Source organism: Epinephelus lanceolatus, chromosome 8, assembly GCF_041903045.1.
Source record: "Epinephelus lanceolatus isolate andai-2023 chromosome 8, ASM4190304v1, whole genome shotgun sequence".
Taxonomy (NCBI): Eukaryota; Metazoa; Chordata; class Actinopteri; order Perciformes; family Serranidae; genus Epinephelus; species Epinephelus lanceolatus.
The window spans coordinates 19,004,550-19,027,997 of NC_135741.1; the positions used below are offsets into that span (position 1 = coordinate 19,004,550).

Below are 23,448 nucleotides of genomic sequence, written 5' to 3' on the forward strand. Positions count from 1 at the left end.
TTGATGTTTCATGTGCAGTGCAGTGACTTTTTGCTGCCATTGTTTGACGTTATTTTCAAACACGGACACATGCACGTTTGTGCTCAGGACATTCGTTGACAGTCCTTAGGCAAACTTTCCTGCTCACACAGACTGTTTCACACAGAAGAAGCAGAAAATTCATCCAGGGACAGGCCTAGTGCACCGATAAGTGATTATGTAACAGTAATAAGGAGTGGGAGAGACTGGAGGCGGTGCCTGAGCAGAGTTTCCGTCATTTTACACAGCTATTGGTTACTGTCTGTGTCAAGCTGCTGTCGGCCTGTCAGAGGGCGCTTACACATTAACAGAATGCCCTGCGGTGGTACAGTTAAGTCTAGAAACCGAGCAGCTCCTTGTTAACTCTGCATAGTAACATGATGACTTTTTTTCTGAGCCTCTGTATAAACATTTTTAGAAATTGAAACTGATCGGAGTCCATCAACAAAACAGGTTTCAACTCCTGAGAGTTTGTTTGAGAGTAGGCGTGGCGTTTAGGAGTTTTGGGGGTTTAAACACCACACTCCTTTCATCATCACGTGAACTTCACGTGCTGCTGGTCATGTATGACATAAAGGAGTGTCTCTGGGGAGCATGCAAGACTGAACATGCTTTTAAATCAGAGTTGTGCGTGTGTGTGTATGTGTGTGTGTCCACCACAGACAGCATTGCTGCTCTTCTCACCTCTCGATCTAGGTCTTAACTAGACTTGAAACATGTCTTTTCTACAGCATGTTGATGGCTATCTCAGCACACTGCTACCATAATAACAAACTGAGTTGACACTCCGCAGCTGCTGAAAGAGGTTGCATAACATTATATAACTGTGTGGTGGTCATATTAGCCAGGCCTCTTTTGTTGACCTTTCAGATTAACTCCCTGTCTTTACCCTGCTCAAATTGGCTTTTGTTTTGCAGCTGGTGACAAGAGGCTCCCTTCTCTTTGCCATTATTCACATTTTAGTTTAAACTAATTTAGCATTGAATCTATTTTTGGGAAATGACTATGTTTGCTTACATTATCATCCCAGCTCTGCCTGTTACCCAGATGTATGTGCATGTGGTTTTCATCATACATTTATAAGAGGAGCTTGAAAATGGACTGTAGTTGCCATGCAAACCCACTAACAGTTATTAGGTGCAAGCAGCAATTGCACCAAGTTGCATTGTTGCAACACACTCACACACTTTTGGACTGCAGTGCAAGGCTCCTACTTTTCTCCAAGTAATGGTCACAGTGGCAAGGTTGTGTTTGACATCCCAGTATGTGTGTGCACATCTGTGTGCGTGGGTGTGACCCATTGTGCGTTTGCTGCAAACTGTGCCCTGCTTTGGCTAATGTCAACACAACCATTTATTCTCCTTTGCTCCCTACCAGTCTGGGTAATACCACCATTGTGTTACAGGATAAAATATGTTTAAAGAGACATTAGCGATAAAGCTGTTGCTCACCTCTGTGTGTTTTACATGCACCACTGTATCAGTTATGTATTGTTTCTCACATACAGCACAGTGCTTTCACACCTCGACTTGTCGGTTTGCAAATTCTGCAAAGTAGGTCACTATCCTTTAGACAAGCCTGGGCAAATATCTGTGTAGGAAGAAAGAGGAGGAACCAATATATGAACTCACAACAAAACTACTGTATTTTTAAAGGGCCAGTTCACCCAAAAATCAAAATACATATTTTTCCTCTTCCCTATTATAGTATTCATTGATCTAGATTGATGTCTGTCTTCTTTTGATTATAATGGAGCTAGATGGCACTCAGCTTGTGGTGCTCAAAGCATAAAAAAATACATTTGAATAAACTCAACAGCAGTGTCTCTTTCCAGAAATCATGCCCTGGTTACTCAAGACAATCCGCAGACCGCGTTGTGAGCAGTTTCACATAGGAACTATTTTCTTTCTACCGAGCTACATCTGGTAACTGTATCACCACACGGAAAGAAGCATGCATCTACTCACAGACAAAAGGCCTGTGACAGCACAAGATGTGAACATTAATAGCGGCCTCCTCGGCTGGGCTGTAGCATTAGCTAGCTCTGTGGTGCTACGTAAGCTACCAATAGGTGAACACTTCCCTCTGTGTGGTGATATGGTTGCCGGGTGTAGTAATGTAGTAAGAAAATAGTTCCTAAATGAAACTGTTCCCAGCCACCCAGTGATTGAGTTGTGATTTCTGGAAAAATACATTGTCGTTGAGTTTTTCAAATTTATTCTTTGCTTTTTCAGCAACACAAGTCAAGTGCCTTCTAGTTCTATAAAATTCAAAAGAAGGCAGACATCTCTACTGCAGATATCTCCAACGTACACGCACACCGAAACAATCTAGAGTGATAAACAGCACAGAATTGTCCTTTTTAAGCTCTCCCAACCTCTTGCCCATTTCACCTCTGTGTCTGTCTCTTTTCCTTGCTCTGTCTCTGATTAAGTCTCTCTTTCACTCACACCCTAAAGCAGAGCTCGTTCTACCTGTCAATACTCATCAGTGTGGGATCGAGCGCACTGATAACGGAACAAAGGCAAGCTTGAATTAACAACAAAAAAAGAGGTCTGACAAAATGAAGAGGGGAGGGGGCATTTTGTTTTGATGTGAAAAGCTTTTCTTTCTTATCTGTCCTTGGTCAGGTACACTGTCACCACAGTGAGCTAACATGAATAGAAAACACTGAGTCCGCATAAACAAGACACCAGAGCAACCAACTGCAGTGAGGTGGGTCGGTGATGGGGTGGGGTGGGGTGGGGTGGGGTGGCTCTGTTTTTAACATAATTACTGCCCAGCCTTTGAGTCAGTTTGCTAAGAGTCACCAGGATGGTTTAGGCGAGGCCGGCAGGCAGGCTGGAGCAGAGTCCACCACTTCTCCACCCCCATCCGATCACCCCACCACCAATCCTCTTCTCCCAAAGGAGACATTACAGCCGGTTGTTGAAGGTCAAAGTTAGAGGAACGGCCACCCGCCCCCACTCCAGTCTGGGATGTCTAACCCACTTCCAGACTGCTGACATGGCATCTCGAGTGGAGCAGTCCACTTCTTCTCAGGTGCTTGTTTTCCTCTATATCTCCATATAAAACATATTTGCCTAGAACATGTGATAAGCATGTCAGCATCATCATTAGTTGCAAAATTTGAGCTGAATTGGATAGAGTATTATCATCTTTTCCTCCTCTTCCTTTTTCTTGCTTCCAGACCACAAGAGGTTAAAGCTCTTGCACTGACACAGCCAGAGGTGAAAGGTCATCCTCAATGAATGGAGTCATGTGATAGGGGAGGGTCAGACCAGGACGTGAGCAGGCATCTGGCACGTCCGCTAGGTCAGCCTCAGGATCTGGGTTATGTGCTACATAGACACTTTGCAACCACAGAAGATTGTAGCAGGCAGCTAATCATCTAACACTGCAGCTTTAACTGTCTCCTGACTCAGAGGTGGACAGAGGAGTGAGGATCTGGTTTCAAAGCAAAAAAATGTTTTTATTTAATCTGCGTTTTCAGAGTGCAGCTCTGCGGCTGGCTCTGAATCATTCACTCTTTAACACTAATGAGGGCCTCTGGAAGAAGCTCCGGCTAATGGGTGAAATATGTGCTGTGTGTGTACGTGTACAACGCACAAATGAGACATTAATCATCTGCTGTTATGCAGTGAAGAAGAGAGGCAAAATCAATTTCATAAGTAGGAGGCTTGAAAGAATGTTTTCTGCAAACAGTCTGCTGTGTTGCAAATGTAACGTCACGTAGATGAGGTTAGAAACGGCTCCAAAAAATTATGCGGCAATTATATGTTACTAACGTTGTTAATAGTGTGTATGTAGGTTGTATCCTGTACATTTGTCCTCAGGCGGGTTGCCTTAGGGACATGGAGAGAGAGAAAAAAAACACTTATCAAGAGGGAAGGAAACTCTTGTTGCACAGCTCTGGCACCGCTGCAGTAAAATGCTTTATCGCTTGCTCACCCACACTAATAGACACTTACATAAGGCCTCCTGTTCTGCCTCAGTAGCATTTAGAGATGCCACAGTCAACTGTCTTTCCTCTCTTTTCAATCAATCTTTCTGTCCTTATGCCCCACTTCTCATACCAGCCGGCAGCTGCTCCGTGACTTTCCCGTCTGTCCACCAGCCCGCCTTTCTCATCTTTCAGCATATAACCTCCCACAACGTCTCTTGATCTTCATATAACTATTATCACTCCCTTGGTATCGCTCCCTCTCTGTCTTGGAGTTATTTGCATGCTCATAAAAGACCATTACAGTGAAGTTAGAGTTTACTTTGCTGGCGTCTCAGTAGTGAAGTTGAGCTCCAGCATGGTTCATGGTTAAGAGGTTTTTGCTTGGGATGTTGCAACTTTTTCTGCCTTACAAAATGCCCTGACCTACTTTTGTTTATGTGTATTATCTGTTCCATATATCCCGTTTTCCGTTTGTCTTAGCCTTTTGCCCTCTGCCCTTCTGTCTGAACGACGACCGGCTTAATCCTTCTGAAATCCGGAGGAGATGAAGCCCTCTGAACAATGCCGAGTCTCTCTCCGCCAGGAAAGATTATTCCATACTCTTATAAAAAAAGTAACGTCAGTTTTAATCTGTCTGTCTGACATGTGTTTGTTTTTCCTTCAGCGAGTATGCAATAGTGTTTAATTTTCACAACTTTTCACTGACTGCATCCATTCATAAGGTAGGAAAAATGATAGCATGCTCATCACTGGAATGTTAACAATGTTTCTACTGGCATGGAAATGGCAGCTCTGCAGACATTACACCCACAAGCCAAGGGTTGATTTTTGTTAGAAATATTTTTTCACTGTTTCACAAGTTCGAAGCTACATTTTTTGATTTCGTCAATGTGATTATGCATTTAAACCGTGCATAAAATTTAACTTTTCACCTGTTACAATACTTCTCACTGTGACAGATTAATCGGCACAATACAGTAGGAAAATTGTCTGAATGTACTGCGTAACGCTTCAGTGAATTTACAAATGTCTTCCAAAACCAGATCCTTGATGGCTGAGAGTAAGGCTCTTTAAGTCCAAAGTAACTGTTTTCAAAATGTTCTGTAAGCCTGTAGTTTCATGGGTTTTGCTCTCTCCTGCTCTCAGTCACTGCACTTATAAATATCCTCACATACAAACACACACACAGACACAGTGTCTTGCGCAACTCTATCATAAGTCATCCCAGTCTGCTGATGACAAGCAGTGAAATTCAGTCCAGACTCCAAACAGAGAAGTCTGAGAAACGCCTTACACTTTGTACTGTGCTGAGCTGAACGGCCACATCTATTTTAATGTCTACGTTTTTTAATTAGTGCTCAGCGTGTAGTTAAATATCCTTCCCCTTCTTTTTATCTGGTAGAAAACATATTTTAGTCTTCTTCCGCTGCAGGAGAAATCAGGCTGCTTTCTCCCCATGAATATTTAGCCATTGTTAAGTTTTATGTGGTTTGTATGTTTATAATTTTCAAACATGGCAACAAGCTGTGTGCCTCTCTCCTTCACCATCTCTTCTTCTCTGCCTGTTGCTGTATCATGTACCCATGAAACCTTAAAGCCCCTTTCCCACTGGACAGAACACCCACTAACATCTGGCTTTAGTATTTAATGGGAATGGTTACAATCGGGATTCACTCCAGGGACAAATGCAGTAGTCATGGGGATTCGTCAGCTCCGGTTCTGATTGGCTTTGACCAGCACTGATGAAAATTAAACACACGGGTGGATGCACCAGTTTCAGCCCAGTCACCACAAAATACAGTCCATTGTCGTCCAAGCAGCACTTGAACAATTTTAAAAACTTAGGAATGAGAGAAATAGCTGCTTTTTACTGTTTACAAACTTTGTGTCTTCCGGCCTGTTTTGACGTTGAACGTAAAACACCAGGAAAAAAACAGAAAGACAAGCTCGTCTGTCAGATCAGTGCACATGGCTCTTGTTTACTGGCAGTGGGAAACTAGTCTATTGCCTATTCTTAACAGGTTTTCCCACATTTTTAAAACCCTCATACACATGCTAATTTTGGTGGAAAAGGGGTCTAATGCTATTTTCACCTTACTATGGCAGTATTTTTATATATATACAGTGCTCGCTGAGGTTTCCGATTCCATCCTAAGGAACGTCAGATGTCCGTGATCTCACTTGTAATTAAAGGATTATTGACAGCCCTGTCTTTTAGTTTAGTTGTGGAAGAGAGCGGTGCTGAACTCCTGCCTTTTTCAATTGATTTTGTGTTGACACAGTTAAGAAATGTGAGCATTGACTTTTTCAAAACGCCTGATCCTGCAAGGGATTGGGTAAATCAAATCAAAGTGTGAATAAGGAAGGACTGCCTTTGGTCAGGCAGCCTTCTCGGTGAGAGCTACTCACACCTGGAATATTCTTCCAGCGCAGCTCAGAGAGTATGACACTTATCTTTCTTTTAAAAGAAATTTAAATCTATGGTTGAGAGACGGTCAAGTATGTGACCATCTGCTCTGAAACTGTAATGTATTTGTATTTTATTGTATGCACTGTAATATATTGTATTGTAATATATTGTATACCATGTATTTTATAAGTAGGCATAGTACTGTTTTTTTTTTTTTTATTGTAGTGCTCAAGTCACCTGCCCCAGAGACTACGGTTGAAAATTAGCCAACTTGGCTAAACCGGCATGTTTACAGAAATGTTTATTAATGTGCATTGTCTCTGTATATTTAAACCAATAAACTAAACTAAACTAAACTGAATAAAAAGCCCAAAGCACTGCATAGATTTAGCGCTCGCTAAACAGCTAGCACCCTCTATAATACATTTCAAAGATCCAGCTTGAATAAACAATTTTAAATAGCATTGCCACACCCAGGCTGCTAGAACCAGTGGGCCCTCATAAGCCCTGAGAAACCCCCTACGCTCTGTGTGTGTCCTCGTATGTGTAGACATGCACGTCCTTAACAATAGAGCTGTGTGGGCTGGGATAATCACTTATCCTCGTGCCCTCTAACGAAGGGCAAGACAATCAATCAAGCAGCTCTACAAGTGACAGCACAGATTTGTGTGTTTTCCTTTTTTTAATCCTATTTCTCTCTCACCTACATACACACAATACACACACACACACACACTCACACACTGTTAGTCTGTACTCGTGGTGAGGTAGTCAGGTTTCTTTTATCACAGACCCGCTAATAATGCTGTCCTCCTCTCACCTCCTGGATATTGCGTCATGCATCCACATACTGGCTGTGCCCTGCTGAGTCAGCTGGCACTATTTACACATACATCGCCTATAATTATCTATATGCACAAACCCACACACTCACAATTACATACTCTAGGTGACTCTTTATGTGCGTGGCTCTTGCCTGATATGTGTGAGCACACTCTGTGGAGTAATACAGAGAAGGAGAGGGGAGGGGGAAGAGATTGACAGCCTCTTGCTTTATGTACACAGTGTTTGTTTTTTCATCCATTAGCGCGGGTTCTGTGGTCTCCTCCCTGTAGCTATAAACTTGTTTATAAAGATAAAGATTGATTTTTCGGTCAGCCTCACCAGTCTTGTTGTTTTGTGTGGTATCCACCGGTCCATAAAAAGAATGAGGAGAGAAGTTGAAACAGTCAAAATTAAGACCTGTTAAGATTTTTTATTTGCACTGCTTTCCTAGTTGAAGGGGACCTATTATGTTTTTCCATATTTTGTGTCTTATATATATAGTGTCACAATGAAGGATGTTCATATTAAACTTGGAATAAGTTTCAAATAATGAGGTAAACTTATGTAGAAGCAATCCCTGTGAGCAAAAACTTCAAGCTTCAGACTGTTCTGAATACTCTGTTTCCAGCAGTTTCTTTCTATTCTGACTACAGTATGATGTCGTAGTGTGCCAGATTTCTTCACGTGGGCGTCTGCTTCAGGCGTCAGACTGCAAGTGTTTGCATTACGTAGCCTACACTGCTAAATAAAGCTACATGCTAAAGTCAGAGAAACACATATAGTTAGCTCAGGATGTAGTAAATTTGTCCCTGAACATGTCCGGTTGTGTTTACAAGGTTGTATATGTGATTTTTCATGGTAGAAAGAGCTTATACTTGTCATTTAAGTATTGGTCTGACAGAGCCCTCTCAGACAGAGGGTGAATACAGGTGTTACAGCACAGTCAGTATGAGAAAATAAAGTGTTTTTTTACCATTAAAGCATGTAAACATGTTCTAGTTTTAAAAAAACAGTGTAAACTTGAAAATGAGCATAAAGGTCCTCTTTAAGAATAATAAAGAAGAGATCAGAAATGAAACAAATTAACTTTCTAATTTCTACTATCACAAACTAAGTTGAATAAGAATTGGGGCAGCATCATTTACTTTGGTTTAAAATTGGTCTAATAAAAATATATTTAAAAGTCTTTAGTGTGTATGACTGTGAAATAGTGTTTAAAGGTGTTTTAAGGCAACTTAAGAGAGTTTTTTTCAGCAGTCTCTTTAAACAAGAGCAAAAACACACCCCTTGGACTCCTCTGACTGCTTCCAAGATTCTTGAGATGGAGATTTCCGGCCAGGGGAGAGGCAAAAGTATCCCCACTTAATCTTAGTGGTGGTGGCTACTAGCACCAGCATGCCCCTGCACAAAGCATTGAGTGTATGAGGCTGTCCAGTCAGGTGTGGAGCAGAGCCCCGATCACTGCCCAAATAGCCCCAGAAACTCTTGTAGCTGTTCCAGAGCATGGGAACTGGTAGTTCTCACTTGTCTTTGATCGGCTGTACTTTCACCCACACTTGGTTTTCATCCAAAGATGGAAAGTTTTTTTTTTTTCTTCTTCTTCTTCTTTTTGTTTTTTTGGCATTGGTCTGGTCCCTTTGAGTCGGGCATGTTTCAGGTGTGTCCTGTTGTGATTTATGGAGAGGGCAAGGCTGATCTCCAGTCTCTTGTCTCACCAACTTTTGCTTACCCTCACTCCTGTCCGATCTGCCCAAAACCGGTTAAGACCAAAAATCAACACCATGCTCTCGATATATACACTAGCTGGTGTTTACGCTGCGTTTTGTTCACCATAATTACACCATGAGGAAAGGATGGAAGAGCAAGGGAGGAGAGACATAGGGGAAAAGAAGGAGAAAGAGAGAAAGAGAGAAAGGGAGTGAGTAGGCAACTTAAAGGATAATACCAGTAAACTTAAAATCATCTCCTTCAAAGTATTACGCTGACGTTAAGATATCAGAGCTCGCTGTCCTACTTTTGGAGAAATCCTTTTGCTGTCCATTGCACAGACTTGGAAATGGTAGTCCATCATAAAAAAGATGTTTTTATATTTACTTAACACTAATGTCTTTATTTCAGTTCATCACTTTATTCTCTGCCTGCCGTCAGCCATGTGACATCAACAAGAAGAAATCCCTCATAAACATGTTGCCCTACACACTTAATCGTTACTTCCTTGTCTTTTTATTTGTGGTCTTATTTTGGGTCTACAGCGGCCACTTTGTCTTGGGTTTAACAAGGTAGAATTCTTTTTGTCTTTTGTATTTTTCTATAAAAAGTAGCCAGTAAAAGTCCTATAAACATATGGCATGTGTTGTACAGTTGAAGGAAATGTAAACAAGATGCTGGTGATAGTAAATGGCCCATAACGGAGTGACAACAACACTGTCCTTAAAAGCTGTCAGATTAAGCTGGAGAAAAATGAGAGGTTTAACAGGGAAAAGTACAGGCACCTCTGAACCTCACACGAGTATAAGGGGGAGCAGGGGGTGTTACACATTTTATTGGCATGCTGAGCAGCTGTTTCTGTCTCTGGTTTCAACTCTGCTCTCCTTAACAGGCGGGCTCACGTCAGCTCCCTTACATTTGACCAGATTTACTAGGGAACGTAGACGCACCAGAGGGGACTTGAGGTGCCAAGTACGTGCACGTCTGCACGTCGTGTGTGTGTGTGTGTGTGTGTAAATGAATGAGGTTTAGTGGTATGTTGGTATTTCTGAAGCTGGATCTGTTATAAGCCCTAGAAGCCTCACTAGCTTATCGCGACGCTCCTGTCTCCTCTCCAACCTTTAAACCTGCTTAACTACTGTCACTGCCTTAATGAGCCACTTTCTATCAGCTGATGTTTATGATTAAAACAGATCAAAGATTAATGTATTTAGTGAGGTTGCTGTATTATGCAGCAATTTATTGCGTAACCAAGTTTGACACTTTGTTTATAACCTTTGGAACAACTGTTGACAGTCTCAGTCTTCAACTTACCCACTTGTTCTGGAGCTTTTGACCATATGACATGGTCCTCAGGAGCAGATTGAATTTGCTCGGTCACTGTGGAACTGTAGATGTTCAATTTTCATGTACTTTTTTAATGCTTTTAACATTCCTAAGTCAGCAATTTAAGATCTGCAGCAGTCAGTTAACCGAATCTGTCTGTGTGTGTTTGGTTGTGTGTGTCAATGCGTCTGAGAGTGAAGAGTCTTGGCTGTAGAGAGACCTAACTGTTTGACAGAAAAACACTTCAGTCACACACGGCATGACTTTCCCTGGGCCAGCGCTGCTCGCTGCGTCTGGCAAGCTCTCCCATCTGTCTGTCTGTCTGTCTGTTCAGGAGAATACGTTTGCCCTAACCTGACGATTGCCCGGGTTTGGCATCGTTAGAAAACTCTCACAGGGAGACCGGCAGGTTGCATTCAACTAGCAAGTCATTCTCATGCGTTTTGTGAAGCTCAGCAGTCATATTTCAACATGTTTGTTAACAATAAAGAATGAGCGGTCTGATCCAGAGTCAGAGTTTAATGTGTTCTCAGATGTCTCATGGTGGATCAGCCCTCTGTCTTTCCACATCTGTCTGTAGGTAGACGCCCAGTTTTATCATCATCACCTCTCTTGTGTTTCCATGATGTGCTCTAATTGCCTCCATTCATCTTATTAACTATCCCATTGTTGGCATCACAGGGTGATAGAGGGACTATTTTCCTTCGCTTATTCCCAGTAGTGTCACAGCCTCCTCCTGTAGGATGTTAAAAAACTGATAATTTGCAGAGAGGTGAATGGCTTTTGCAGGCCCCAGGCCAAAGGATCGACAGGGAGACTTAAATTTTTAAAGATATGGTTTATGGCTTTTTTTTTTTTTTTTTTTTTACAATATTAGTCACTATCCAGTACAGACTGTGAGGGATCGTAGGGGGCTGAGGATGGGGTGATACACTAGGGCTAATCAGGTGCTAAAGGACTGGGTTACATCATGATACAAAAGGCACAAACACCACTACCACCACAAAATAATAACACCCAGGTAATACACAACAACAACATCTAAATTATTAGTATTTTATTATTGTGATAATTACTATACTACAGGTAAAACACTATTTGTCATGGTCTTTCATTATTTATGCAAATATATGGTAATTATAAATGGTCCTAGAAAATGCACTTTCAGCCTGTAAATGAACAGAAAACACACATTCTCTTAATTTGTGCTGTTCAGCATGCAAATAAAAGCAATAATAACCAGCTCACAAAGCTGTGTTTTGAGTGTACTGTTTTAAAATTAGACTCTCGGCACAGACTTTGACCAACAGGCACACACTGTTTAGTACATTCACTTTTAAATGCCTGCTTCAAATTCCTGCTTTTATTTTGTTAGAGTGCATCACTGCACCAACTATGTTTGGTTTGTTAGGGTAGCTTTCAAAAAAATATAGTAGTATTTTTTGCAGATATATTATTTACGTTATATTATTGTTCTCAGGGTGTAACACTTTCCCAAAATGCAACAGGTCACAAATGGCTATAAAACTGAAAAGCATCTCTTATGCTATGAAATTGGAAATACCACAATACATAAAATAATAAAAAATAAAATTTGTGCATCATTGGTTTGAGTTAGTTTCACCATGACTATATTTAAACATTTAAAGCACCAACAGCAAGCAGCAACATTTATAATCCTGGTGATCAGCACATCTGGGTGATGCCATCCAATGGGCATTAGCATGTCGGATGTGTTTCCATTCACATACCTTACAGCAGTGGAGCAAAGCCAACACATTGTCCTCATCTTGTACACAACTCTCTCCTTGTTGCTGTTGTAGCTGAACAGGAACTCACAGGCAGGTCTTCCACTCCAGCATTTCAGCATGTGTAGTCCACAGTGTAGAACCTGTGCTTGTCAACTATGGTTCTACATCTCATGCATCAATCCACATACCATGTATTCTGGGTGCGGCTGCATGCACTAAACCGTGACCCCCGTACCGTGTTGGTTCGGCACAAATACACAAACCCTCACAGCCTTATGTTGTTGAAATAATAATGTTTAAAAATGGCCTGATATAAACTAAACATTGCAAATTGGATTAAAAGTGGAGATGTTGTGTAACATGATAAGTATGTGAAACCTTTGGAGATGGAGATGGACCGATGATGTTTTTTGTTCATACCTTCTGATGATGTACCTCAGGCATCAGATATTTAAATGACAGAGTGAGCTGGTTTATTCACACAGTCAGTCCTACTCAGGATGGCTGAAAATTGAATATTAATGTGCTTGCACCCTTTTTACCCTTTGTGTGTATTATAATGCTACACACTTCAGTGTGCAGGAAGAAGCAGATAAACGCTAATCAACATGGAGACTTTGAAGGCTTTAAAGGTCAACTGAAGGCCTATTTGTTTGATTTTGTTTTTCTTCAAGTGTTTTTATCACTGTTTATTTCTGTAAAGGTTACAACAGCCAAATCATATGATGGGTAGGAGGATCTTTGCCTCTCTGTCTCTATCTTTGTCTCTCATGCTCTCTGTCTCTCGTAAGTTTATAATAAAAGATAAGTTACATCACACTCCCTTAAACTTGGCAGCCAGTCTTCCACTAACGGCTGTTTTTCACCATTTAAGCAGTGTCTTATTCTGAGCACCATCACTTTCTCTTTCTAGAAAAAAAAAGATACTGATCAGTTTATTTTACTGGCTGGAGTCTTTGTCTGTCTGATGCTGCCCTGCAGATATTTGGCTTCATGGGAGTAAGTGGAACAGAGTTGTTTTGGAGCAGCATTGGTTTGCTTTCGCAAAACACAGGAAACCAAGTAAAGGCCTGCTCTGGCTTGTGATGGCAGAAGGGCAAATCTCAAGAGCAGGCGAGAGAGGGAGTGGGAAGTGAAGAATGAGGAACAAAATAAGAGAGAGTGCTGCAGAAAGAGAACTGACCGCTCTGTTCGGGGCTCTCCACCATTTTAATCTGTGTTCCAAGTTTCAAGACATGTTTCTTTCTGTTTGATTCGGTTCCCATCTGTCTTTTCTTGCTTGTTTTACTTCTGAGTTTTATATCAAAGTCTATGTTGTGACTCCCCTTTCATGTTTAAGTCAGAGGGAAACAGACTTAGTTTATGACACGCAGAATAAACTTTTCTTATTTGATTTGATCTGGTTTCCCTTAACATTCGCAGAGCAAACACGCAGCTCAGTTGTTCGTAAGGCTCAGGAGATGACATGTCTGTGATTCTGGAGAATCAAAACCTCAGTCTAGCCCTGAGCGGTTTGGATTATTTAGATATATCAAAATATAATGTGAACGGATGTCGGCCAGGAATAAAATACTTTTTTCAGGGAGAAAAAAAACGCAACAACTCGGCTGACTTCTCTGGCTCACTACATCAACTCCTGACTCAAATGAAAAACGACAAGCGTTTTGATAAGGAGGCAGTGTTTTCCGGCAGAAGGGCCTATCTTGTTTGCCGTCCTCAGTAGAGCAGGGGGGAAAAATCTAAGGCCTCTGCTCAGGAGAGACTGCCCTGCATTCCCCTAGCAACAACATTGTTATTGGAGGGGACTGAAAGAAGTTGTAAGGGAAGTTGCTATAGCTACAAGTTAATCTTGTTGTGTAGCCTGAATTGACAATGGGGCAATAAAGCGAGGTACTGCTAGTCATTAACCAGTTTCCCTAGAGACATTGAACATAAGAGTTTAACGTTTATTGTATGCTCTTTTTATAGATTACAATATATTTTTTTTATTATTGTCATCTGTTTTAATGGTAATATGTTTACAATGCATTTTATGAGGATTTAATGTCTTAAAATTGGGTGGTAGAAAGTTTGAAGTCAGGCCTAAGCTAACAGATGCAACTTATCTCGACTTGTTGAAGGGTTTTTATTTGGTAAAGCCAAGAGAAGGCTTGTCTGTGTGTGCACACCTATCTATTATCCGATTTACACCAACTGTATTTGCCACACTTGACTGACCTGTGTGGGGCTCACCCTACAAACATAATGACATACTATATCTCCACATCTAGCTTTTTCCACAGTGTGGGCATGGCATGCATGTCAGGTAGTGCGTCATGATCTACCCTGTCGTCACCCAGTTAATTGCTTGTGCTGTGTCAACATTTTCTCTCTGAGGACCGAGCACTACAAAGAGGGGTTGATCAGTCAGATTGCTCCACACTGAGCAACCCTTTTACACTGACGTCTTACCTGTCAAATTGCTGTTAAAGTGGAATACATGCGGAGGATCCTGTCTGTAGTTTAAGAGATGTAATGCAGACATTGGGAGTCAGACACCACAGAGGGAATCATGTCTTTTGCTGTGTCTTGTCCTCTATTATCTGGCCAGAACAAAGCCACTCGTTGTTTGTGCGTGGCCCTAAGGCTACAGATTGCATTCGAGGATCAAGAGATGGAAAGAGAGGGCTTTTTGTCCCGCGACTGAATAGCCATTACACTCACAGCCCACATTAAGGAGACACGGCTCCTGCCTAACAGCCTCTCCCTCTCCAGGGGGCTCGGAGCCTGGGTACTTATGAAAGGGGCAATATGTCTATAAACTGCACACAAACACATGCATAGATAGTGACAACACAACTTGATGCCTGCCTACATATTTATATCTATATATTTGTATTCATAGAGTGCTGCAAGGATGATCTTTTTCTGTAGGCCGTCACGGAAGTTAGCATCGCCCTGGTTTCCTCACCAAAAACAGTGATCTTTTTCATTGGATTTTGTTAAGCATGATCATCTTTAGTAAATGTAAATGTCAAGTAAATAGGCTGTTTTTTAATTGTTGTCTGTCAGCTTCTGTAAACCCTGCTAGTTGTCATAAAAATTATCATTGTTGTAACTATAATTTAACCTTGATCTGTGTCTTAAACTATGCTGTGGTGGTTCCTTGAGTTTGAAGAAATTTTGGTCCTTGAATTTGATGTTTAAGAAAGCATGGGAACCCTGGCAGGTGTCGCACTAAGAAATTCCAGGAATACAAAACAGGAAAAAACAGAGAGAGTGAGCGATCCGGACAGAGGCAGCGGATCACGGTCGTCAACATGGTGGTGGGGGGGCTTGTGTTGTGTTTCAGGGGTTGACTGTTTACTGCCAATCATGACCATCTGTCTGCAGGGCGAGCTAGGAAGCGCGATAGAGAGAGAGGGACAGAGAGCATTACGTAATTCAGTGTAGTCGAGGCAGGATGATGGGGGACGGAGGGATTGCGGGATGGAGAGCAGTGGGTGTTCTATTAATAGTACGTATGGACGAGGCAGCTGTCAGGGCTGCACAGCGGGCAGACGATCGTCAACACCAGCCTGGTCAGTTCAGATAGCCTCAGTTGTCACTACATTACCTCGTTAAACAAGATACACCAGTTCGACTACACCATACCATACCATTCCCTGCTCTGGTCTTACTTTTTCATTTGTATGTGTGCACTGATGAGTCATATTCATCTACATCTTCATCTGTGATTTCCATGCCTTAGGAATATACACACTGGCTCATCTACATAAAAAGTGCACAGTCCAAATTCCCTTTAGAGCAAAACAGGATCCCTCGAGCCTTAAACAGGCTGAAAGGAAAGAAGAGAGAGATGCATATCAGAACACCAGAACACATGACGGGGGGGGGGGGGGGGGGGGGTGTATGGTTAACAATGCTCTTGTGGTTTTGTGGTTTCCATCACTTTATCAGTCAGCCTCCCTCACATTTTCTCCCTCTGAGTGTGCGTGAGGATGAGTGATGCAAACACATGTTTTAGAAATGAATAAATGAAAAGCTTTGCCTCAGGAAAAGTCTATCTCATGACTGGAAACATTACTCCTTTTTTTTTAATTTTTTTTTTTTATTTTGTGCATATCTCCACCGCTGTGCGCATTTGCATTTGTTAGTGTTTGAGCGAGATAAAGAGAAAAACAGACAGAGACAAAAAGCAATATGAAAATACAGCCAGTGTTTGTTGAACGTGTAATCCTATCATGACTCAAACAGAGCGGTGTTTGAAAGTTGATTTTGCCATGTGTTTGTGTGACAGCGTTGTTTGTCTCTGTGACTGCCAAGGTCACACACCAATCTCTGTGCCACTCCGGGGCACACGCAGCTGCTTTGGATATGAAGAAGCCAGCGTACATGCATACAGTACATACAGAGACACACAAATACACCCAGATGCCTGTTTTAGGGGTCGTGTTGGTCACGTGACCACATTGGATGGATAAGTGCTATTTAAAGTGGCCACCACTGGTGCTGCGATGGAGACCAGAGATTATTGCTGGCAGTGTACAACTCCAGTGAAACCTGGACCAACCATATTAAACTCTGCACAGCTTTGGATCATCCTGATACAAAACGGATACACTCTGTGGTCAGCCAAGTCAAAACAATGAAATCTGCTGATACTGCCCAGCCCCTTCCACTCTGTCTTCCTCTTTTTTCTTGACCTCATACAACTGGTGTCGTCCAAGCAATCTGTGTAACACTTAATTTTTTCCCCTGGTAAACAAGATGAAGCTCTACTGTGTTGTCCAGGACTTAAAGTGATATTGGTCTTTTGAGAGTGAAACAATCTCCGCATGTTACCTGTATAATGGTAGGGTTGCTACTAAATGTTCACAGACTGCAAAAGCTGTGTATAGGAGGGGGGTTGTGGGAATTTGTGTTCTGGTAAACTTGCGTATTGGCTGAGTCTAACAGGTGGGATACACATGCAGGGAGTGAGAGTGATTAGATTAGCTTAGGCAGAAAAACTAAGATGAAAAATACACTTTAGGAAGTTTAATACATCACTGATAAACATGTCAGTTTTTTTAGCTGTGCTTGTTGGTTTTCAACAATGTTGTGAGTGAACTGTGGCAGCTGGCCTGAACCAAAGTTTCAACTGAACCCTATTTTCCTGTGTTTCTGTGTCCGAGTTACTAATGGGAATAACTGGCTGCATCATAACCACTTGGGACATGTGCAAACCGTCAGTTTACACCCACTTAAAGTGCTTGTTTTTGCCTCTGACAGGTTCAGATTGTTATTCCAAGTGTCTGTCAACATTATGGAAAGGATCCACACAGATAGACTTTTTTTTAAGAGTTAAATTCTTTTTGTCTAACCATAAACAGCACTAAAATCATCAGCACTAAATCCACCAGACTCCATTTAAATAAGTGGTAATTTTAGCAGCATAAAACACACTCCACTCAAAGTTGACAGACACAAAATAAAACTCACAAAACCCATCTTGGTTTGTCTTTCCACTGTTCCAACAATCCAACAAACAACACTGGTTTGGTTGAAATAATACCATAATTCACCCAGTTAGGTGTGAAAATATGCTGGCTGTATACATGCTAAAATTACTGTTTATTTAAATGGAGTCTGTTAGGTTTGGTGATGGCTACTTGGGCTTTCAGGTCAAACAGAAGGATCTTACTCTTTAACAAAGAGGTCTATCTCTGTTGGGATCCTTTCCTCAAGTTGTCAGACACTTAAAATAATAATGTGAGCCTGTCAGCGGCAGAAGCAAACACTTTTAGTGGGCATAAATTGATGGTGCACATAAGCTGGAGTGGCTACTTTGCAGCCTGTTTTGCTGCTGCCAGCTGCAGTGCTTATGCTCAATACTGGACTGGTTTTAAGAATTGTTGTCACTTAGACACAAAAATATAGGGAAATAGGGTCCACGTTTAATTATATTAGACTTACCCTTACACTGGGCTTATACTGAACACAGTGGGCATTATAAACCTGGCAGATCCTGGGGATTTCTACTGGGCTGGTAACTGGAGCAAGGGTGATGTGTTAAATATAGAGGGAAGGCCCAATCATCTCCCCAACAACAGCAGAGAGCCCACTATATTACTGGAATAGGGGTGGGGGTTAGAAAAACAGCAGCACGGCAGCATCATATCACCATCTGCAGTATCAAAGTCCAAATGTCCTCTTAGGACCTGGTGTGGAAATCTACTGTGATGGGAGTTTTCTTCTAAGTGTGTCCAACTTAATTTAAGTCCATTTTGAAAAGCATCCCACAGAAATACTCTGAGCCAGGACTCATTGTGACTTACTGCGCCTTGGATGAAATAATGGTCATCTACAAAGCTTATCCATTGATTGCACCCAGTTCACAGAAACACACATGCTTGGGCACACAAGCTACTCTCCCCTTTCTGCGCTCTGAGCTTGTTGTTGCTACTTGTGTCTTGGCTCATAGCAGTAGCGTCTCTCTTGCTCTCTCTCTCGCTGTATGTGCCCAGGCCTGGCTTGTTGACTTAAGCTGGCCCATGTGTTGTGCCGCTGCCAGAGGGGATGGCTCTTGGCTCAGCCAAGGCCAATAGAAATTTAGGGAGGAAGGAAGGTAAGAGGGTGTGTGTTTTGTGTGTGTGTGTGGGTGTGAGAGAGAGTTAGTGTATGGTTTTGTTTGTGCATGCACTCAAGTTGGCTAAATGCTCCAATCAGAGGCATCCACAAATGTATGCACTACACACACACACACACACTCACACATACTGTATGCAGGTACAGTTATGTAAATGGGTTTAAGACCGAACTATTGAGGCATGGTACCTGTCACGTAAACCACGTTTGTCAGTGATGGGGCTCGTAAATTTCATAGCTCAGAGTTTGAATGGTGTCACTACACTGAATACCTCAGTGTGCATGTGCCTCCACATGTTCATCTGCATATGTGGGGGAGGACATGTTTATCATGTCATTATTAAATTTACTGCATGCCATAAATGTACCATGGTTGGACTGAAAGGTTCTTGTAAACATCCAGATTTGTCACAAACCAAAACCCAAAACACCCTTCCGCCCAAGCACACACATATATACATGTACCACACACACGGACGCACAACCCAAGTTTGTTGACAGGGATCTCTGCTCTCCAATCACCTCTCTCTGGGCACTAAATAGAGACATCCCCAGTTTAACTCCGCTCCAAAATAAAGCCTCTCATAAGAAGATGCAGGCAGATTTACTGTCAGAGATGTCGCTCTTTAGCGCCGTCCTCCAGTCCCACCAAGTTTAATGGCTCCGTAGTTGTTTCACGGACAGACGAGAAGTTATGGAGAGAGCAGCGGAGCGTGTCATTTAGAGTATCTGCAGGTGCTGATGTGATCATAAGCGATGAACGCAGATGGCCGTGCCGTTATCTGTACGAGCTGGTTTTATGATGGCAGAATGTGGCAGCCATCTGCTTCTGACTTGGTGTAAACATTAATATCAAAGTCAGTCTGATAACAACAGTGGATTAGCTCCACCATAGTCAGCATGAGTAAGAGCGAATCGATAGTTGGCCCTCCGAAAAAAGGTTGCCGAAAACACGCCATTAGTGTTTATTGCTCAACACATGCACACACAGATACACACAAAAAAACTCGCACCAGATGTAACGAAACTGCGGTGGAGGATCATGCTTCTGCCGGGAAGGAGAGGAAGGAAAGAGCTCAATGTCAGGAAATCAGAGTGGGTTGGGGGGTGGCAGGGGGTATTAATGGGGTCTGGTGAGTCTTGGTGTTCCTCTGTGTGGGTTTGTGAGAGTGAGTTTGAATCATCTCTGAAATCAGCTAATAAGCTAGCTGACTTTCCAGCATGTTTTTTTGTCTGTTTGACTAATACACACACACACACACACACACACACACACACACACAGAGAACAACAACTAACATACCATGACTGTCAGTGGTATGCTGTTAGTATACTTTTCAGCTCCACAGGCAGGCCAAATAGCCCATTTCTTTAACTTCAGTGTCAGGCTGACAACACGATGTCCATGTTTGCAACAACATGATAAAAACAGCACAAAAATGTTATTAAGGAAGCGACAGAGGCCCATGAATCAACAGTGTGTCCCTGGTTGGCCCTGTGTAGAGCTGAAAACAAGGCTAATGACTGAAACAGGACACGGCTAATCTTGTTATCTCTTTATATCTCGTCCAGACTGTGTGTGTGTGTGTGTGTGTGTGTGTGTGTGTGTGTGTGCTGTGTATATGTGTGTTTACCCGCCTCTCCTCTGGCTATGTCTTCTGTTTTAGCTGCGGTGTGGATATTATTCTTTGCATACTGTGATTCTCTCCACGTCGGTATTTTATAATTATACTGTTTTGCCAACTACCCGCATTGTATTCAGAGCACACACACACACACACACACACACACACAAACACACACAAACACACACTTATTTTGAGATGTCGAAGAGTAAAACCAGCATCTTTTGTGTCGACACCGCCGTGCACTGTTCAGACTGTCTCTGAGAGATTCCTGCATATCTAGTACATTCCTCTGAGATCTGTTTGCTTCCCATCCAGCAAATTCTCATCAGCGTGGGAGCTCAAACACTTTGTGAACTTTTTCTGTGTCCATAAAATGTTTAAAAGTCTTGTTACTTCTGAGAGTGGGTGTGTGAGCAGGTACAGTACACGCAGTCTCGCTGATTTACAGCGTACTTTTGTTTGTGTTTTTGGACTCCATAGAGAAGCTTTTGCATGGAGTACGTGTGTGTGTGTGTGTGTGTGTGTGTGTGTGTGCGTGCGTGTGCGCGCGCTCTGAGACTCCGAGTGGATCTCTGCCAGGGCTTAGGGCTTGGCTGAGAGAACGCCTCAAACCAGTTTACTCTGGTTGTGTAGTGGAGAAGTCTGGGGGCGGGACAAGGACCTCTTAAAGCTGCAGACCATGTGTATCTCTGCCTCTGTCTGTGTCTCATTGTGTGTCTGTGTGTGTATGTGTGTCTGTTTTGTGTTAGTGCAACTGTGTTAATGTGTGTGTGTGTGTTTTCATATGTTAACATTTTAAAGCATTTGGATTTGCATGTTACACACATAGCTGTACACGGTGAACATATATTCACCTAATTGTATTAGCTTAGTCTGTGTGTGTGTGTGTGTGTGTGTGTGTGTGTGTGTGAGTGCGCAAATGTGTGGGTGAGTTCTTGGCCCTGCCTTAAATAATTTTCCCCGCATTTTGCTTTCAAGGACAGCGAGAACAGAGGTGGAGAGTGCAAAATTAAATAGACGTAGAGAATATGAATGCGTGAAGTGGAGAAGTTTGTGCAGAATTGCAGGACGGCACGAATTACAGTGGTGCTCGGTCACGTTTTTATTAGAATGCCGGATGCCAAAGCACACTTTTCGGGCTCACAGAGGATGTGGATGTGTTTGCAAACGTGTACTGTGTGTATGTGTACACTGGTAGCTCAAGTGGGCAGTACAAATAAGGTTTAAGCTGAGGGTGGACTGCTTAGCATGGGGTGTACTGAGCAGGAAAGGAGGAACAAGTGTGTCTCTCCTTCTCTCTAAGCAAGGTTGCACAAGCTGTGCAGAAACACACCACAAAACCCTTTCACTCTTGAGGCTTTCCATTACATCCTCATGTACACACACACATGCACATGCTTAAACTCACACACACACAAACTGTGAGTTCCCCACAGTGCATATAATCACGTATCTGTGTACTCTGGCTACTTCTTTTGTTGGATTTGTTCGCTGCATCATTCGAATTTCTTCCAACATCACTGTTGATATTTTTGGGGGCTACAGATATTTGAAGCTTTCTCAGGGGACAAGGCCGGGGTTTTTCTTCTAAAATAATTTTCCATTACTCAGTCAAAACAGCGGACTGTTTTGCAGAGTATGGCTGCAGTTTGATTTGTTCAAACATATTCCTTAACACCGCTTGCTGAGTTCTAACAAAGAGCAGGAAAGCTGAACATATTACACCACCTCTCAGATCTCTGTACTGGCTACAAGAGCCTCAAAGAATTGACTGTTATAAATCACTTAATAGTTTTATTACGTAAGTATATCTCTGATTTACTTCCACACTATGAACCCTCTAGAACTAAACAGGATGAAGCTACATTCATTTATTATGCGATACATAGCTGGAATAAACTTCCGGTATGATCTTAGATGTGCCCCACCTCGGTCTACTTTTAAAAACAGGCTAAGACATTTATATTTCCCTCTGCTTTTTATCTCTGCTAATAATTTTAGTCTGAATCTCAAACACACTGTGACTTTATGTGGAATTTATTGTTTTAATCTTTTTATTTTCTATCGTCGGGCCCAAAAATACAATCAGCTAGTTGATCGGGCTGGTGCTCAAAAAGTAAAAAAAATATTGTTTGATATAAATAATATTTCAGATATTTTTATCGGGAGCGACATTACTGCTCTACTTGCCAAGACTTCGTTCTGCACTGCCTGTGTCTGTCTCCAGTTTCTGCGGCAGCTAGATTTACCACAGTGTTCTCGGACAGCAAGGCTGGATCAGCTGTCCTCCTGTATTTCTCGGGTTGTCTCGAGGCAGTGATCTAATGTTTCTTTATCCAGCTAGCATCTTTGTGGTTAAATCAGTTGCTGCCAAAGTTGGAGTTCACCCATATTCTGACCTGTAAATTCATTGAAACAACCCAGGATATACATGAATACGTCAGCTTTGCAAAATAAGATGTTAACACAGTGTAAATACACATAAGGAAATCAGATTAATTAGGTTATGTTCACAGGAAGTGTAAAACATGTAACTCACGTCCTTTATAACTAAGAAATCCCACTTCTTAATGTCAGGGTGCTGTAACACAAAATGCTGACATGAATGTTATTGTTGGACCCTGCAGTCATGTGAGACGCCCAAGTTATCCAAAACTACACTAACAGCTATATTCAGAGCAGAATGATATGAAGCTCACATGTGAAGCACTTTATTTTTCTTTGGGGGAAAAAAAAAAAGTACAGTATTGTATTACCTGTTGGAATTTTGTTCATCCACCATTGTTAGACACTTTTCCTAATGCTTGGGTTCAAGGTGAAGTGGAGACAAATTCAGAGGTGGTAATCTACACGTGACTTTTTCCTGTGTGGTCAATCTATATTTGTGTGTTTTTGCAGGAAGCCCTCAGGTCATGCTGATAAGGAGGTGATGGCAGCCACTGTCCTGACCTCACTGTCCACATCCCCTTTGGTGCTCTACCCTTCCTCTGCAGCTACAGGTAACATCACTCCCTCAGCATCAGCTCCATCCTAATCTTAAACACACCTACAGTGGAAACCGTCAAAGACTGACTCATCCACTGTATTAAACAAACTAAGGCCATTTACTTTACATCATGCCACAGGGTTATTCACTCTTAGTCAGGTGGAGCAGGGGGACCCTGGGAAGAAAAACTCATCAGTTACTGAGATTTTACCTCGACACAGACTGATCTGCAGAGTCGTTTA

General features: G+C 42.1%; 1 protein-coding gene across 2 annotated transcripts in view; it reads left to right on the plus strand.

Moving 5' to 3' along the window:
• The window catches only part of slc2a4rg (SLC2A4 regulator), a 46,138-nt gene that overhangs the window by 4,143 nt on the left and 18,547 nt on the right, over positions 1–23,448 (plus strand). For both annotated transcript variants that reach the window (XM_033628975.2, XM_033628976.2), the window contains exon 3: positions 23,119–23,219. In XM_033628975.2, the coding sequence (XP_033484866.1) occupies positions 23,119–23,219 (101 nt within the window). The remainder of the gene's footprint in view (positions 1–23,118; positions 23,220–23,448) is intronic.